Source organism: Glycine soja, chromosome 17, assembly GCF_004193775.1.
Source record: "Glycine soja cultivar W05 chromosome 17, ASM419377v2, whole genome shotgun sequence".
Lineage (NCBI taxonomy): Eukaryota > Viridiplantae > Streptophyta > Magnoliopsida > Fabales > Fabaceae > Glycine > Glycine soja.
The window spans coordinates 10,121,601-10,140,877 of NC_041018.1; the positions used below are offsets into that span (position 1 = coordinate 10,121,601).

The 19,277-nt window shown below is 33.6% G+C and overlaps 1 protein-coding gene and 1 pseudogene across 1 annotated transcript; both read left to right on the forward strand.

Annotated features, from left to right (window-relative positions):
• Positions 1-450: 450 nt before the first annotated feature.
• LOC114392609 lies at positions 451-7,121 on the forward strand (annotated as a pseudogene).
• Positions 7,122-13,534: 6,413 nt separating this feature from the next.
• LOC114392399 lies at positions 13,535-18,255 on the forward strand. The gene is made up of 4 exons (XM_028353526.1): positions 13,535-13,795; positions 14,309-14,558; positions 15,806-15,900; positions 16,140-18,255. Exons 2-4 carry the CDS (start codon positions 14,339-14,341, stop codon positions 17,928-17,930), a joined length of 2,106 nt encoding a protein of 701 aa, XP_028209327.1. The 5' UTR covers positions 13,535-13,795; positions 14,309-14,338; the 3' UTR covers positions 17,931-18,255.
• The last annotated feature ends 1,022 nt before the right edge of the window (positions 18,256-19,277 follow it).

Sequence of the window (19,277 nt, forward strand, 5' to 3'; positions counted from 1 at the left end):
TTCTTTTAAAATAAATTAGAATACTCAACCCTGGAAATACATGTAATAATTAATTAACATTAACTCAATTGATATTAAAGCTAATATGCCTTAAATGATTAATATTACGTACATAGAAAAATAAGTAAACTATTTAACATAAGAAACAATAAAAAAAATGATCAGCTACATTTAATTTTGATTAATATGTAGTATTTCAATTTAAATCGTAAAATAATTGAATGATAAAAAAAATCATTTAAATCATTCAATAATGATTTTTCCGTACTATCATAAAATTCGTTTCATGGACATGGCATTGCATGCATTTTTTATTTTATATTTTATAATGGCATGGCTTGCATTTTATTCTCTTTTCTTCGTGTGCCCGTATATTTTTGTCGATAATCGACGACCTCCATAGTTTTCGGTGAATTCTTCTTCTGTATAGGCACCTTTTTTTTTGTACAAATAATAATAAGATTCCTCCTCAAAGTGAAAATGGAAAGAACCACATTTACAACAGCCTTTTCTCCTTCTTCAACTGAAATTAACAGAACTGTGCCAAACCTGTTCAAATTACAAAACACCCTCATCACATTGCACTGCCACAGCACCTGCCTCTGCCATAAAGGGAACAAAACAACCTTCTGAACCCCCCAAAAGTTCTCTCTTTTATCTCTCTCTGTTAACTCGTCAGAACCTCACACTTGACACTTGTTCACTCCTCAGTCCTCGCTATGCTGCTCTTCCTAACACCCCCTCGCATTTATTGCTTTTTACTACTTTGCCACTTTTGCCTTCTACTTCTCTGTCTCCCCTTTTTTTCTCTTTCTCTTCTTCTATGCTCATCAATCAACCCCATTCATTATTGTTTCAACAACCCATTTTCAAGGGATTTCTCTTTTGTCACTTTCCAAGATTCTGCTTGTTCTCATTTGCTCAGGTTCCTTTTTTATTTTATTTATTTTTTCTTCTTTTTTGGTGTTCACAGCTTTGTCGTTTCGCACGCATTGCATTGTTTGTGTCCATCATCATTCATCAATGTATAATTTTATTTTTATTTCATATGTTAAATATTGTAATTTGAACTGAAGATTCTCTCCTTCTTTCCGTGTCCTTTTTTCTTTCTAATACTGACGGAATGGAAACGGTACATTTTGCTGTTGAGATAAGAACCAACCTTAATGCCTTAATGGGGTTGCTTTTGGTTCTTGTCTGATGAAAGGTACTTCATTTCTTTTCCTATTCTTCTCTCTGTTCAATTTATGATTATGATGATGTTCATTTCTCGCTAGAACAGTGCTGCAAAGTTCTCAGTGAGAAATAAGTTAGCTTTTTTTCGCCATTTAATCACAATTAGTACTATTTAATTTGTTAAACTTTGCTTTTGGTTTTGAGGCCCTCAGAGATTTTGTGCTTATCTTATGGAATAATGTGGTTTAATACTTTGTTGGGTTGTTGTTTTTTTCATTTCATCTTTTTGTGTGCCAACTGTGCTCTTTGATGATTTTTTTATGGCTTTTATTTCTCTTCTAGGTTGGTTTGCACTGTTTCATGTTGGTTCTTGTTATGCAAGAGTGAGGCAGTGATGGATGGTAGGAGGCATTCTGTTGATATTCCTATTTCCAAAACTCTTATGGCACTGAGGAGAGTGAGGTCATTGAGGGATCCATCAACTAATGGTGTTAGCAGACTCTCTCCTTTGATTGATGATGGAGATTGGGAAGATGGTTCTAGTAATGGTGTTTCTCTGAGTTTGAGGTTCCTGAATGGTTCTCATGCATGTGATTCTAATGGTAATGGTCTTTTAAGATCAAGTAGTTTAGATTTTAAGGGACAAAGGGAGCAGGACACTGCTGAGTTTGAATTAGACATGTGGAACTCTAAGATGAACCATTGTGGGATCTCATGTCAGGAAGGGCAACAAGATGATGGACTAGTTTACTCTAATCCTAAGCAGCAATGTATTTCTGGAGACAAATCTTCAAATGAAAGCTGTTGTAGCAACCATGAAGGTAGAGGATTGGATTTGGTTTCCATCATGCCTTCTTCTAATCATTTGAAGGATGGAGAGTCCTGCTATTTGTCAACTGCAACAAGAGTAGAACACTCAAAGTCGGCAAGAAAATCCCTACGCAAGAATCAAGTGAAACCATCGGAAGTGATTGGTGATATTGCAAGCCATGTAGGAAGCCAACAATGCCTTTCTGTTTTTGATGCACCCTCAGCTCGTAGTGCCTCGGAACATATCACTCAGGATGAGGACGTTTTGGATAATTACCATGGATGTGGATTAAGGAGTTGTTGGTCAAAGTCACCAAGGTTTAGAGAATCAAATCATTATTCTGAAATAGAAGGCCTTCCCTTGATATTGCAACACGTAAGTGAGACGGATCTCAATGGACATAGAAACATGAGACACATTGGTGGTGAAATTAGTCCAACTTTGGAAACTCCTAGAAGTTTATCCATGAAATTCAGGCCAAAATCTTTCAGTGATTTGGTTGGGCATAATGTGATAGGAAAGTCTCTTTTGGGTGCTATCTCTACAGGAAGGATATCATCATTTTATCTCTTCCATGGACCACGTGGCACTGGCAAAACCTCTGCGTCTAGGATATTTGCCGCTGCACTGAATTGCCTCTCCCCTCTGGAGCAAAAGCCATGTGGTCTGTGTAGAGAATGTGTTTTGTTCTTTTTGGGAAGAAGTAAACATGTTAAGGAAATTGATTCTTTGAGAATCAACCGTGCAGACAAGGTTAAGTCCCTTGTTAAGAATGCATGCATTCCTCGAGTTTCCTCGTGTTTTAAGGTGTTCATTGTTGATGAGTGCCAGTTATTGCATGCAGAAACATGGGCGTGTCTTTTGAATAGCCTAGAGAATGTTTCTCCACATGTGGTTTTTGTGATGATCACTCCTGATTTGGATAAGCTTCCTCCGAGTGCACTTTCCCGGGCTCAGAGGTATCACTTTGCAAAGATTAAAGATGTTGACATTGCAATAAGATTGGAAAAGATTTGTGTTGAAGAAGGTCTTGAATCTGAACAAGTTGCTTTGGACTTCATTGCTGCTAGATCCTGTGGTTCTCTTAGGGATGCTGAAACTATGCTTGATCAACTGAGTTTGCTTGGTAAAAAAATTACCATTTCCTTAGTCCACGAGCTTGTAAGTGTTGTGCTTTGTTCTGTGCGTGTATGTCCTCCAAATTGTCTTCGTTTTTTTCTTTTATGAGCATTATGTTTTGCCCTTTGTTATTCTGCAGACTGGGGTCATTTCTGATGATGAATTGCTTGATTTGCTGGACTTGGCTTTATCTACTGACACTTCAAATACAGTTATAAGAGCCCGGGAACTTGTTAGGACAAGGATAGATCCTTTACAACTTATATCACAGTTGGCAAATCTTATTATGGACATTCTTGCAGGGAAATTTGAACTTGGTGATTCGGAAATCAGAAGATTTTGTAATAGATACACCTGTAAGTGTTTTAAAATATATTATATCCTTTTTAGCTTTGAGCATATTAGCCCTTTTTGTGTTTGCAGCCCATACTTGTGTCTGCTTTTATCTTATTTGTGTTGTCTGAACTTTGTTATTCTCTCTATCATAGCGGAAGCAGACCTGCAGAAACTAAGTCGTGCATTAAGAATACTGTCTGAAACAGAGAAGCAGTTGAGAATTTCCAAGAATCAAACAACATGGTTCACTGCAGCTCTTCTACAGCTGAGCTCCGTAGAATATTCATCTGCGGATACAAATGATACTAAGTTGTGTGCACGATCTGCGTCCAATAGAGGTGGTGGGATTGAATCCTTTTTTTCTCCACTTGTTATGCTTTTTTTTATTCTTCCTTAGCGTGTCTGTGGGATGGAGCTGGCAGAATTGGAGTGTTTTTTTTATCAGGTTGAACCATTCTAAGCTTGTCAATTAATGGATACAGATGGTGATATCTGCAGTACATCTCCTAAAGGGGACAGCTTGGAGCATCTTGCTACAACAGGTCAATGTGATGACAAGTCAGATACATTAGGATTAGGAGTACGGGAGGATCACAGAAGAACATTGGATTCTATATGGTATAAAGCTACTGAGATGTGTCAATCTAACAGGCTCAAAACTTTTCTCAGGAAACAGGGGAAGTTGTCTTCAGTTTGTATTAGTCAAGGTACATATTGTACTTTATTTACACTGTTTTTTTTGTACAGAGGCTAAATTTGCTATTCATCAAAATTACTGGCATCAATATCATGTACTATAATCTTGTCCTACGGTTATGGTCAATTCTTTTTGTGCTTGTTTTTACCAACAAAAATGCTTACAACATATCCTTTGACACTTTCTTTTTAATACTCTTTATTATTGGGTGAAATCTGATGTAGGTCCCACTACTAGAGAGTGGGCATAAGTTGTTTAGGGTCTGTTTGGATAAACAATTTAATTAAGGTCTTATTGAATAAGTATTTATTAGACAAGTATGTTTTTATAATCAAAGGGGAAAATAGGGTTAAATTGTTTTTATATAAGCTAGAGGTTGTTATTATAAGCTATCCTGAAGAGCTTATTGAGATAAGCTCAAAACAATGGACCTATCATAAGCTATTCTCACAGCCTCTCCTAAATGCATAGACAAGTGCTTATGTCATTAATCTAAATAAGTTGTACGTAAGCTCTTCCAAACAGGGAGTGGGAGCTAGATGGAATTTTTCACCATAATAATGTTGAAAAGAGGGTATCAAAAAAATGTGTTGCGAATAATTTTTTTTAAATGTTTTTGCTTAGAAATTTTCATATTATTATTGTTTAAATGGATTTCTTTTGAAGGAGCTGCAGGTACTCTAAGTGGGGGTATGGAAGTTGTTTACAGCATCAAAGATGGTTTTACAGCAATAATATTTATGATAGCATGAGTATAATGTGATATTAAAGTCTTCTTTTTATTATCACGATCTATCATTTTTATATTCTTTGACCTAGTATTTTATGTGAATTACATATTGCACTATGTACCAAGTATTCTTTGACATAGTAGTATGTATGAAATGGTTTTACATATTCTTTGACCTAATATTTTGTCTTCATTAGTTCTACCCTTGTGTTTTTAGAGAAGAAAAAATTACATTTTTAATTTATGAAATGTATTTTCCCAAGTACAGTGAGTACTATGTACCAAGTAATTGAATGAAAAATACTCCAATTTTCAGGCCGTGCAGTTGCCGAGTTGGAGTTCCACCACCGTGACTATGTAAGTAGGGCTGAGAAGTCTTGGAGGCTGATTGCAAGTTCTCTGCAGTTCATATTGGGTTGTAACCTTGAGCTCAGAATCAATTGTGTACCTTCTTGTACTTCGGATTCTATCTATGCTAAATTGAAGAGGACATCTTTCAGTTTCTTCGGTTGTTCTCGGAGAATTCGTTGGAAATCTATATCATCTAATGAACAAGGAAGTGAATCAGACTATGCTGATTACACCTCTCAAAGGCCCATGATGAAGACTCAAACTCTAACTTGTTCCTCTAATCGTGAACCTCGGGTGCCATCATTTGAGTCCTACAATGGAATGCAGGTCGTGACAACTTTGAGAAGTAGTGAAGGAAATTTGCTAAGCTCAGGGAAAATGTTTTTGAATAGGCCAGATCAAGAGACTCCAAGAATTTCTTGTTCAGGAGTTGATTCTCTCAAGGAAGAGGGATGCAACTATGAGCTTCTAGCTCCATCAACCCTTGATTTAGATAATCAGTCTGACTGCTTTCCCCGAACTCGCTGGCTTCATAAAAAGTTCTCTTCTTCATATGCATCACAAGAGAAGAATTTTGTTTTATCTATCCCCAAGTTCAAATGTTCTGAGGCTTATGGATATGATCTGGAACCCCGTGTCTTTTCCCACAGCTCTAACAACTGCATCAATGCCATTGAGGAAAAGTAGGAGGTTTTGCATCTTGATCATTATCTTTGTTTATGACTTTATATCATGCATCTTTTTGTCAGCGCGTAGTGTATGTTAATTAAATAGAGCCAGAGTCCAGAGACACTGTTTGTTTTGTTAAAATTTTTGACACTGCGGTTATATTCCTAGGATAATTGGATGAAATCAACTGAAATCTACAATGCAGTTATTCCGGAACTTCCTGCACATCTTTTGCAGGGAGTTAGAATAATTTGCTGCTAGGGAGGATGGTGGCCTGCTGTACATTGTGGTCAATCATCCTCGCAGTGTACACATGATCATGTAAAGTAAAACTGCGGTTTACTATAAATTTATAATCATTTTTTGACATTTACTCAACTATCTAATTTGGAATTATTGCCTTAATATCTTGAGGTTAAGTCTTCTTACGCTCGATTTAAACTTTTAGCTTCTTTCAAATACTTATTAACAACATGGCTTTCTATGTAGTTGCTAGCTCAAACAGAAACTGAGGAAGGAAAGCATATAAAGAACTGTAAGTATAATTGTTTCCTTTTGAAGCTTGTGGTTCGCTTTGGCTGCCAAGCGAAAACTACTATAGTGCATAATGCTGGTTGTTTGTTTTATGTGATCTCTTGTTTGGTATCTGACATGTTTTTTTACCACTGTCTGCTAACGAAATGATATTGATAACTTATTTATTGAATTTGATGTATTGTCATGGATGCTGGAAAATTTTTTTGGCTGAGCTTTTCTAAATTTTTCTTAAAAATCTATACTGCTTTTGTGCAGCCAAATCCTATGTATGTGGTTCAAAAGAAAAGTTTAATGGTTATGTATTGAGAATGTAAAACAATTTTATCATTCAATCATAAATCATGGTTTATATAATTTTTAAGGTAGTTAGTTATTATAAAAGTTAACAAATTTTATTGGAAGAAATTATAATGTTGTGACAATGCGTTTTCTTGTGTCAGGTATTGGATGTCGGAGACCTAAGTAACAAAAGTCGCATGTTGAATGGTGCATGCTTCCCAACACCACAGGCCAGTAGCTCAAGACGAATGGAACATGATGCATTGGTTGAGCATTGTTGGTATGAGTTACATACTACAGCACAATTTTGCGAGTGCATATATTAAATATTTTGCAAAATCAAATCAAACATTTTAGATTTTTCTTGGGATGCTTATTCAAGCTAATTCAACGTAGATAGCCGAGTTTCTGATTCAGCAGAACTGCAGAACCTTTATGTGTTTCTTGCGATTTCACAAACATGCACAATTGCACATGCACCCCAAAGTTCCTATTACAGAAAAAAAAAATGTAAATACAAGAAAAAAGGCCTTATTTGCATCTCCGGTTACATCAATTTAAAAAAAGTTTAATAATATTAATAACTAATATTTATCGATAAAAAAATATTGCATTATTGAAGTCCAAGAAATTTGGTTTGGTCGAACCCTAATCAAAATAAGGAGAGATATCCCAAAGCATTGAAAATATAAAAAGAAAAGAGACGGGAAAGAAAATATTTTAACCCGCTAACGACAAAAAAAGTAATACACTGATGATTCCCAGTTCTCATTCACAGAGTGTCCGTTCAGAAGTGGAAAAAAAAATGAAAATAGAGTAATTTGAGATGAAAGTTTTGAATTAAAATAGAGTATAAAAGTCTGAGTTCATGTGATTTTATTTTATTGTTCATTCTTTATATTTTCACAATCTTCCTTTTCAAATGAACCTGGCCTGAGTTTGATTGAAGCTCATTTTCCCTTTTTGCCGACAACTTATGATTTCTGACAGATATTATTGTTAGTAAGAGAATTTCCCTCTGATCATGATGCTTGTAATAGTTATTCGTTACACCGCTTAGATAAGTCTCTGTTCTTGAAAGTGGAGGAGGTTGATAAAGAAAAAGAAAAGGACAGTGATTGTTGGTGATCTAGCTCAGTTTACCTCCATTATTCATTATTTAAAATTGATTTAAAAACAAATTTCATTACTTTAGTTACAAGAAGTTTTCTTTTTAGTTCCTAGCAAATTTTTTCTGTTAATCTTTACACATACCATTTTTAAGTATTTGAATCCGTACACATATAATTTTAGTCTCTGTAGTGAGAATTAAAAGAGATTAAAAATGTTATGAATTGAGACTAAAAAGAATTATTTTTAGGTATAGAGACTAAGCGTTAATTTGGTTGAGGGCAAATATGAGTGGGAGGAGAGAAGAGGAGGAAAGAGAGGTTGGTATAGTGATTTGGTTGAGTTAATCAGCGACGAATTTATTCATTTTTTTAAAAAAGGTGGGACACATGTGTACAAAATCCTCTCAAAATTGAACAGAAACAAGCAGAATTTTACACGATTCACATGCATGACCGTTTTGCCCTTAGGAAAAGTGCATTCAGCACTACTTGTCTTCTTCTTCTCTCCCTTGGGAAGTACAAATCAGTAATTTTATTTATAACTAAGAATTTTAATTTAAATATTTCTCTTCTATTTATATTTTATTTCTCTTCAATCAAATGCATTCATTTTCACTCTATTTCTCACCTATTTCTTTTCTTTCATTTTTTTTATATATTTTCTTTTTTTTCTTCACAACCAAGCACTATCTAAGAGAATATTTTTTTTAATTATATGACCAAATGAGTAATTAAACATTTAAAAATTAAGTATCTTACTGAATCAACTAATGAAATTTGACCAATTTTGATAAACTCTCTGAATCTTCAAAGTTTGAGACTCATGTGGCTTTACTCATCGACTTGCTATACCGCCCATTGTATTTTATTTTAGACGTTCGTGCTTTGCAGCCTTTGTTGCCTATGCTTGGCAAATAGGCTCACAAAACTACAAGAAGATACATTGAAATAAAGTATAAGAATAATGGAATAGGTATCCGATATAATTTAAGTTCTATAGCTCATAAAGTGTAGATATTTTACTTGTACTCTAGCTACGAGGACTTAAATATATTTGTGGGGCCTATGTTAAAGAAAATAGCAAAAATTACATTAAGTGCTTTTTTTTGTTTTTAAAATCGTTATGATTTGGATTTTGGACCATTTATTTAGAAGAACAAGACAACTTTTCCTAATATTCTATATTACTAAGTTCCAAAATGATGTGGGATGAGAATTTACAAAGGCTGGTGTTTTAATTTATTTTTTAAGTTTAATTTTTATTATTATTATTAAAAGATTCAATTAAGTACTTTAATTTTTAAATTTTTTTAAGTAGATCCTTTCATTTTTAGAAGTTTCAATTAAGTTCCTTATTTTTTAAAATGAGTTCAATTTAGTCTTATTTAAAACCAAATTTGAACTTATTTTTAAAGAAAAATTGGAGAAAATGGGAAAAAATAGACCAAATTGAACTTATTTTAAAAAATAAAGAAACTAACTTGAAAATTCTAAAAATAAAAGAACCTGATCCAGATATTTTTAAAAATTAGAGGACTTAATTGAACTTTTTAATAATAAGATGATCAAATTGAATTTTAAAAAAAAACTAGATTACCAAAATAATAATTAAGCCATTTTCAAATAACTACTCCTGAATATAGTAATGAGAGAAATTTGTTTATTAGTAAGAACTTAAAAAGGAGAAAGTTACTTGACATTACTATTTATGTTGATGGATTAGTTTGTTTAAACTTATTTTTTAAAATAAAATAAGTAGTTTTTTTTTATTTTCTGATGTATTTGTTTAGAGTACTTTTATTTAAAATAAGTAAAATTTTGTATTTATTGAAAAAATAAATCTTATTTGCTTATTAAAAAACACTTTTATTTTTCTAATTTTGAAACGAACTAGCCAATTTTTATTTTTTTTAGACCATATATAGGTTTAACAGAGGCTATCAAGGCTACCTATCCCAACCTAACGGAAGCTCTCAATCCTTTGTATATAGGCTTCCTCCACTTTAGAAATTTAGAAGCTTTTGGGCATCTGACATTTGGTTGCCGTGTTGGTCCTGATACAACAACAACCAACTTATGATGGTGGAGGTGGTACAATGTTTGATAATAAGGTTTCTATTCTTTGTCTTACAAAAGGCTTTTTCTGCAGCACCTAGTAGGCTAATGACAAACAATGTCAGTACAATTTCATTGATTATCTAGGTTTGACAGCCTTAATTACCTTATCCTTACTCCCTAGTCCATGTTGCAATGCCCCTTATAATCTTATAGGTTTTGTTCTTTCTAAGTGTGTGGATATTTAAGGATGTGAACATTTTTTTTCTCCAAAGAGAAGTTATTATTCTTCCTACTTAATTATCAACCATAGTATATTACTACAAAAAAAAAAATTTAAAGAAGATTATTTAACACTTTTTATGACGGTTTTTAATCATCTTTAAATTTATTGTTGTGGAAAGTGACGATTTTTAAAGTGTCTCAATTTTGATTTTTACATCAGTTTTTTTAGAAATTATCTTAGAATCTTTGACTTTTTATTTAAAAAATGTTAAACAAATATCAAGATTTAAAGATTATTTTCAAAAAATTGTTTTAAAATATACCATTAATTTCTAAGACGATTTTCTAAAAACCGATATTTTTTTTAATGGGATTAGTTTTGATTTTGATTGTTTGTGTTCATATTTTTTGTTGTAATCCAAATATGCATTGCTAGATCATTAAAAAAAATAATTATCACAACTTGCTAAGGCTAACTTCTTTACTGATGCATGTACACATAAGTACATTTTATTTTATTTTATGTAAAAAAACTATTTTGTTTCAATTATCAGTAAAAAAAAATGTAGTCTAAAAGTAAAGAACTTGCAAAAGAAAATACTTTTTTATTCCAAAAGCAAGCGTAAATATTTTAAAGTAGGGCAAAACTCAAAATCACAACTTTTTGAGGAGATATTAGAAAAAAGATAACCATTAACAAGTAAAAAGTAGCATTGTAAAAACCAAGAAATTTATTGTATTAAAACCAAAAACTTTATGGATGCAAATCACTCTTAGTTATTCCTCGAAGCAGTTGTTGTAAAGTCTATACAATATCTCCATCCACAACTTTAGTATCTTTCAAAACCATAACCCACTTTCGTTGTAAGTTCATTATTATTTTTTGAAAAAATGTCAAGATAAAAGCAGGTGAGGAAGGCCATTGATCAAAATCCATCACAATAAAATACATAATTAAAGAAAATAAATAGCAAAGTACAAGCAAGATTCTTCCAATGACACATGGAAGCATGGATTTAAAGTAACAATAACAACATGAAATCAAAAGGTAAAAACTCAGTTTAGTCAATAGGAAAAAGATTCTATTTAGAATGAGAATGAAGCACAATAGAAGCAAAAAGAAAAAAAATCTAGGAAGATTAAAGTGAGTGAGTACCCACGTCGGTGATGGATTGGAGGACGTTGTTGTTGACGATGATGATTCTAGCGCCTTCTTGGTTGCAATGCTAGAGTGCGTAGAAGGCAAGGTTACAGAGACACAAGGCCTCAATGTCACCGTATATGCCTACCACAGTGCACTCCTTGTGCGCCTTCTTGTCGCCCCACGTGCCTTCTTCGACATGTGACAAGATGGCAGAGACGATGTCAGAAATCGGGTTTTTGGAGAAAAACGAGGAGAGGGTGTTTGGCAGTGGCGCGAGGGGGAGGTGGTAGGGTTCTCAGGAAAAATGGGTTTGGAAAGGAATAAAGGAGGGTTTGGAGAGGGAAGAGGAGGCTTTCTTCTCTTAGTGATGGTTTCCAAGCTCAACGATAAGTTTCAAAAACTGATGTTGAGTGACAAAGTTTCCACATCGAATTTTCTATAAACCTATGTTGAACATGTGTTTTCATGACAGTTTTTAAAAAATCATCTTTAAAAAATTTGTTTTAATTACAAAAGTATCACTAATATTTTTTTATGAAGGTTTTCCTACAACCAACATTATAAAAAGTCTTATTTCTAGTAGAGTTTTCCCTTCCTCCCCTTGCATAGTATTTTCTTTGAGTCATGAAATAAAATGAACTAGCTAGAACTTCAAGACTTAAAATAGCAATAATGCCTCAAGGTTAATGCACGACTTTACAAAGTTAGAGGAATAAAAGGTTTTGTTAGGCAAACAGGCTAAGTAACTTAGTTTGAAAATTCCAAATTTTAGACTTAAACCAAATGAAATAGTTCGAATTTACTTGGTTCAACTGTATCATTAATATTATCGGATCAGTGATGAGGCGATGAAAGTCCTTTGCTAGTTGTAATGTATTTTTCATAGAAATCAAGTAAGATGTCTTTTATATAAAAAAGATTGTTTAGCCTCTTATTCTCCAAGTCTTTCTTTTACTAAAAAAAAAATGTACTAGATCTTATCCACATTTCATTTTTGGTAAGGATGAAAAACGTTTATGTTTATATTTCTTTTTATACTTAAGATTTATTTGACTAAGGTTATGTTTGATAAAATTAGTTAGAAGTTGAAAAATTATTTTATTAAATCATAAATATCTGGTATAATTATTTGTTGAAATAGTTGGAAAATATAATTACATAAATGAATATAAAATTTTACCTTAAATAAAAAATATTAAAAAGGAAAACTAATAAATGTCTAAGGATAAAAAATGAATAAATATAGAAAGCTAAAAGTTTATTTTTTTTAAAAAAATATTATTTCAAGTAACATTTTAAAAAATGTCAAAAACTATTAAAAAAATTATTTATCAAATAGTTAAACAAATTTTTTGGCTAATAAAAAAATTATAAACTAAGTGACATATCCTTCCAAACATACTCAAAGAATTGTAAAGGAATTTATTGAAAGATATATTTATAGAAACTTATATATTTTAATAGATACCTTTTTATACAAGTAAAACTTTAATATTATATATTTAAAATAATAGAGTAAATTATATAAATCATCCCTGAAATTTTATGAAATATTTTTAGAAATTCTTCTTGTTTTTTAACCATGATAATAATCTTTCTTAATTGTTTATAAAATATTATATTAATTTCTCTTAATTATTTTAAAAAATTACTTTGGTCTTCACTGCAAATGAGGTTACTTAAAAAGTATTTTTTTGTGGGTAATTTCATAAAACTTTAGGAACGATTTATATAATTTACTTTTAAAAAAATACAATTATCTAGTAATCATATCATATTAAATGATATTTTTTTTTACAAACATGTCCCATCATATTACTTTTATATACTTTTTCTAAAATACTGTAAGTTATGATATTTCATGTGTACACACTTTAACAACTAGGTTCCTTACAAAAACGCACGAATAAATTTATGCGTACACTACTGCAGCACGATTCTTTCTGAAAACAAAAAATGCATAACATTAGAATGGATGTTCTCGGACCAAAGTGTGATGGTCCAAAGTAGGCCACAAGATTGATTAGGGTTAGTAAAAAGAGTATAACAACAACACTCACTCGTGAAGAAGAGCACATAACTAAAGGTCCGTTTTGTTTTATTTTAATTTAAAACTTTGGTCCTAATTCATTTAACGTTAGCATTAGCCTATGGCGCCAATGCCACGTGTAAACAGAAGGGAACAACACTAGTTGAATAGAATCGGCCCAAACCCAAAAACCTTGCCCAGTGGTGACGTGTACAGGTAACCGTAGCCTCCCTATATAAGGGTTCTCTTTTGGGAGCCGGTCTTTTTCGTTCTCATCCATTTCTCTCTTCTCTTCTCGCGTCTCACTCTCCACCGATACAGTTTCGGACTCTCTCTCTCTCTCTCTCTCCGATTACCGCACAACACCGTATCGCCGTTCAGGGTTTCTTCGCTCCTCTTTGGATCTTCCTCCCTTCGCGTCGTTCGCTTTGATTCGTTAATTTTTTTCTTGCTTCTCCTGTCTTGGCTCGAGATCCGGGCCAAGCACAGAAGAATCCGATTCTGATTTGCATTTCGTACTCACTGGTTCGTATTCTTCACTTTTCTCTCTTTCTCTTTTGCGTTTTCTATTTTCATTTTCAGTTTCCTTATTTTTTTTCCATTTGATTTGGCTATGTGATTTATTAGCATGCGGTTATATTTTGTGTTGAAAGTAAAACGAGGAGTTGTGTTTGGTGCTCATAGAGTTAAGTGACGCCTGGCGAAGACGGAAATGCTTGAAGCTTTTAGATGTGTTTATATACATATATATATATATATATATATATATATATATATATATATATATAATGTTTTCTGTGTTATTAATTTCTTACAGTTTGTAATAAACAACGTGGAGTTAATGGATACTATTTCGTAGTATTTGGCTATGTGCTTTGGTTTGGTTTGTATTTGAGAGTGTTACTGTTTTTAATTCGTTGCCAGATTGCAGTAGTTTTTTTTTTTTTTTTAAATTGGAGCGCGCTTAATCTAGCATTGTGTTTTGAGTTGTGCTGTTATTGATGAAGTAATGGGAATAACTGGTGAACTCGTTGATAGGTTTGGCTTGTTTTTGGCTCTTTGTATAAAATGGCTTCGAGCGAGGGGTTTCTGACTGATGGGCAGAGGGAACTGCTAAAAATTGCAAGTCAAAATGCGGAGAATCTGTCTTCGTCGCCGAAGTCTCCGTCGTCCTTGCTTTCTGACCATCATGTGAAAGCCCCTGCTGGTGGTAAGTCACAAACCTCTGGGATAGCCGTGAGGCATGTGCGTCGGTCGCACTCGGGAAAGTATGGGAAGGTGAAGAAGGGTGAGTTGATGTCCTTCTTTTGTTTTGGTTTGAATGAATTACTATGCCATGTGTATCACTTGTGTGTTGCTCTGTCGAGTGAATTACATGATGCATAGGGCTTTGGAGATTATTTTAGAATAAAGTTTAATATGTACTCAGACAATTGGTCGACTGGTTTGGATCTTTGAATGTTTTTGTTGGATTTAGCGTACTGGAACATGATCAATTTTTAACAGTCTTGGCTCATGCTGCTCATGGTTTTATTATTTTTCTCAGCAAATGTTACACGTTTGCTTGCTAGTCCACTCTGACAATTTTGGAATTGTGGCTGTAGGTTGGTAAGATATTGATTTTATTAGTATTATAAATTATGATCTAACTGCAGTGGTTTAGTCTTCCCTATGGGGACCGATTGATAGAGAGAATTTTTTTCTAGACAAGATAGCACTTTGGAGGTTAATAATTGAAACGTATATGTGGGATGGCTGCAAATATTAAGTGAACTGGACTCCTGAATCCTGATGTAAAAGAGTTGGTTTCCCCTCATTCTCAAAGGTGGAAGTTTGTGCACTAATTTTAAAAGTGACATGATTAACTATTATCTTATTGATTCCAGTCTTATTGATTATGAGGCAGACATGAATGCAGCACTAGAATGAAATTCATTACTTTTAACAGTGAAAAAACATGTTGCAATTACATTCTGAAGTTGCTAATTTCCTACTAAACTTGGTTATGACATTTTACTTTAATAATCTTTTATAACTCTTGTTCTTTATATATATATATATATATATATATATATATATATATATATATATATGTTTATTTAAATTTTTGTTAACATGAGATGGGTATTAAGCTTTTTGATATAAGAGGAGTGCTAGAAACATTCTCCTTCTGATGCACTCTACTATTGAATAAAATTTATTGGAAACTACAAAATCGTGATTAGGGGCTCATCAAATATGGTGTAAAACTTGCTCAATTTTGTAATTTCCAATAAATTGCAGCCAATAATAAGTGTGTTTAAAAGAGTGTTAGAAACTGACTGGATCAAATAACCAAGTAACTTTTTCAGTGTTTCTGACTGTTGGTTTTAGTTTTTCTATTTTGTGTTGAAGGTCATGATACTACTTGGTGATGTTGAGCTTTGCTTGCTTGCAGCCTTCTTTTGCAGTATCAATATCTGATGATAGAATATGCTTTTGGGTTTATAATGGTCTTCATATGGTAATTTGATGTTCTTTATCTTGGGGATGCAGATGGTGCTGGTGGTAAGGGTACTTGGGGAAAATTGCTTGATACAGATATTGATTCTCACATAGACCGGAATGATCCAAATTATGACAGTGGCGAGGTAAATTCTCTTCCCTTGTTTTGTTGGTAGTTTTTGGCAACATTGATTATGTAACACTAGCTGCTTGAAAGTTTGTTAAATTCTTGTAGTAGCAATGTAGACTGTAGTTCTTTCTTTTCATTTAATTTCTTGTAAACTGTATTTGTTGCCTGCTTTATTTTTTTTTTGTGTCTATGGCAATTGGATTATATAAATAAACACATAACTCATACTTGTTTGCACACTCTTGATATTTACAGGAACCCTATCAGCTGGTTGGAACTACTGTTACTGACCCCTTGGATGAATTCAAGAAAGCAGTGGTATCCATCATAGAGGAATATTTCAGTAATGGGGATGTCGAATTGGCATCATCTGACCTCAGAGAACTTGGCTCAAGTGAATATTATCCATACTTCATTAAACGCCTTGTGTCCATGGCAATGGACAGGCACGATAAGGAGAAAGAAATGGCTTCTGTTCTGCTTTCAGCACTGTATGCTGATGTCATCAGCCCTGCACAGATTAGGGATGGGTTTTTTATGCTTATTGAATCTTCTGATGATCTTGCTGTGGATATACTGGATGCAGTTGACATCCTTGCATTATTCTTAGCACGAGCTGTTGTTGATGACATTCTTCCTCCAGCCTTTCTTGCCAGGGCTAGGAAGGCTCTTCCAGAATCTTCCAAGGGAGTTCAGGTAATCCAAACTGCTGAAAAGAGTTATCTCTCAGCTCCACACCATGCGGAACTTGTGGAAAGGCGATGGGGTGGTAGCACTCACATAACTGTTGAAGAAGTGAAGAAGAAGATAGGTGATTTACTTAGAGAATATGTGGATAGTGGTGACACATTGGAGGCCTGTAGATGTATACGTGAGTTGGGGGTTTCATTCTTCCATCATGAGGTTGTTAAGAGGGCTTTGATACTTGCCATGGAGATTCGTTCGGCAGAACCTCTAATGTTGAAGTTATTAAAAGAAGCAGCTGAAGAAGGACTTGTTAGTTCCAGCCAAATGGTGAAAGGGTTTTCTCGTTTGGCAGAATCCCTAGATGATCTTGCTCTTGATATTCCATCAGCTAAGGCATTGTTTCAGTCATTTGTCCCCAAGGCAATATCTGAAGGATGGCTTGATGCTTCACTTACCAAACCTGCAACTGAAGATGGGGAAATCCAAGAAGATGAGAAGGTGAGAAAGTACAAAAAGGAATCTGTAACTATAATTCATGAGTATTTCCTTTCTGACGACATTCCTGAACTGATTCGAAGTCTTGAAGATCTTGGAGCACCTGAGTATAACCCAATATTTTTGAAGAAGCTAATAACTCTTGCTATGGACCGAAAGAACAGGGAAAAGGAAATGGCCTCTGTACTGCTCTCTGCTCTTCATATAGAGATCTTCTCAACAGAGGATATAGTTAATGGTTTTGTCTTGCTTCTGGAAAGTGCAGAAGATACAGCACTGGATATATTGGATGCTTCAAATGAGCTGGCTCTGTTCTTAGCTCGGGCTGTTATTGATGATGTATTGGCTCCACTGAATTTGGAAGAAATTGGCAGCAGGTTACCACCAAAATGCAGTGGTAGTGAAACTGTGCGTATGGCTCGGTCACTCATTGCTGCTCGTCATGCTGGTGAGAGGCTATTGAGATGCTGGGGTGGAGGGACTGGTTGGGCTGTGGAGGATGCCAAGGACAAAATCATGAAGCTCTTAGAAGAGTACGAAAGTGGCGGGGTTGTGAGTGAAGCTTGCCAATGCATCCGTGATCTGGGAATGCCTTTCTTTAACCATGAGGTAGTGAAGAAAGCTTTGATTATGGCGATGGAGAAAAAGAATGATCATATGCTAGATCTACTGCAGGAGTGCTTCAGTGAGGGCCTGATCACCATTAATCAGATGACAAAAGGTTTCACCCGAATAAAGGATGGTCTTGATGATCTGGCTCTGGACATTCCAAACGCCAAGGAGAAATTTGGCTTCTATGTGGAGCATGCTCAGTCGAAGGGCTGGCTTCTACCCTTATTTGATTCGCCTGCCACAGATGCCTAATTACCGCCGCCGGCAGCTTTTTGAGGACGTTTGTGTCTTATTATTTCTCTCATGGATGTTGTCCTTTAGCTCCCACTGAATGCTGAATCTGGGACCGTTGGACTTCTAATGATCCTTTTTTTTTTCCTGTTCCTTTTACTTACTCTTTCTTCCCTGAATCATCTCACCGACAGAGTTTCCTGTTATCTCAGGCATTGTATAAAGTTGGTCTTATTCCAGTAACAGCTTTTTAGGATGATGTTGTTGCACCAAGAGGTATTTTAGAAGGGCATATATTGTATTTTTCAGTATCGATTATCGTTTTCATTTTGTCAAATTTTCGGCTATTGCATCGTGGCTGTTTCTTTCTTTATCGCACTTTGCCTTTGGCTAGAAAAAATGCGCGTCTGGTTAATGCGACAAGGTAGATATGTGTGTTTGATTGAAGCATATATAGAATTGATTTTGACCAACACGATTGTAGAATTATTTGAGTAAACAAGAGTTTATAATACCGTGATTTTTAGATGAATATTAGAAAAGTCATTTTCACAATTCAATCAAAGTTAATTTTGAATGTGTAATTATCAAAACAGATTTGTAATTATCAATGTACTAATGCTGTTATTAACTCACTATTAACTACGTTAAAAGGATTGGAACCTCTACCATATAAGCAACTAGAAAATAATACTCATTACTGTCAGTTTTAAATATAACAACACTTCCCAATATCATTCTCGGTCCACAATAATTCAAAGGAGAATTTCTCTGAATTTTTTTTTCATGCAAGACATCGTAAAATATTCTCAAACTAGTTGTACACAAAACAGAGGATTTCTTTACTTAGACCTTAAACATGGAAGGAATTCTGAAGTATTCAACTCAAACAAAACTATGGAAGACACCATAAAACATGCATAGTCCAGAAATTAATAATGATTTAATTATTATTTTTTAATATTCCTTCAAGAGAAAATAGGATATGTTTCCCTAAAAATAGAAAAAATAAAATATGTGTAAATTAATTTCACATTATCATTCAATTATAAATTATTATGAATGATAAATTTATTATTATTTTTTTATAATAATTACCTTAAAGTCATGCTCCTAATAATTTTTTTGAAGTTGAGAATGTATAATTTTTACACTTATGATTCACAATCATTAAACTTTTTTCTTTAAAATAATAATCCAAACCATGTGTATGATTAAACATTTCAAATCATATCAAAGAATTATGATTCAAGTGGCATCAAATTTCTTTGAAAACTTTTTAATCTCATTGAGTCAAATTAGTGTTCTATATCACAAAAAACACGTAGATCAATTTATACAAGATTGTTTTAGTTTAATCAATAATTT

Bases quoted from the DNA above. Each gene is read 5' to 3' on its own strand.
- LOC114392399 (XM_028353526.1), top strand. From the start codon at position 14,339: ATGGCTTCGAGCGAGGGGTTTCTGACTGATGGGCAGAGGGAACTGCTA. The intron at 14,559-15,805 runs GTGAGTTGATGT...TTGGGGATGCAG, and splicing joins GTATGGGAAGGTGAAGAAGG to ATGGTGCTGGTGGTAAGGGT. The intron at 15,901-16,139 runs GTAAATTCTCTT...TGATATTTACAG, and splicing joins CAAATTATGACAGTGGCGAG to GAACCCTATCAGCTGGTTGG.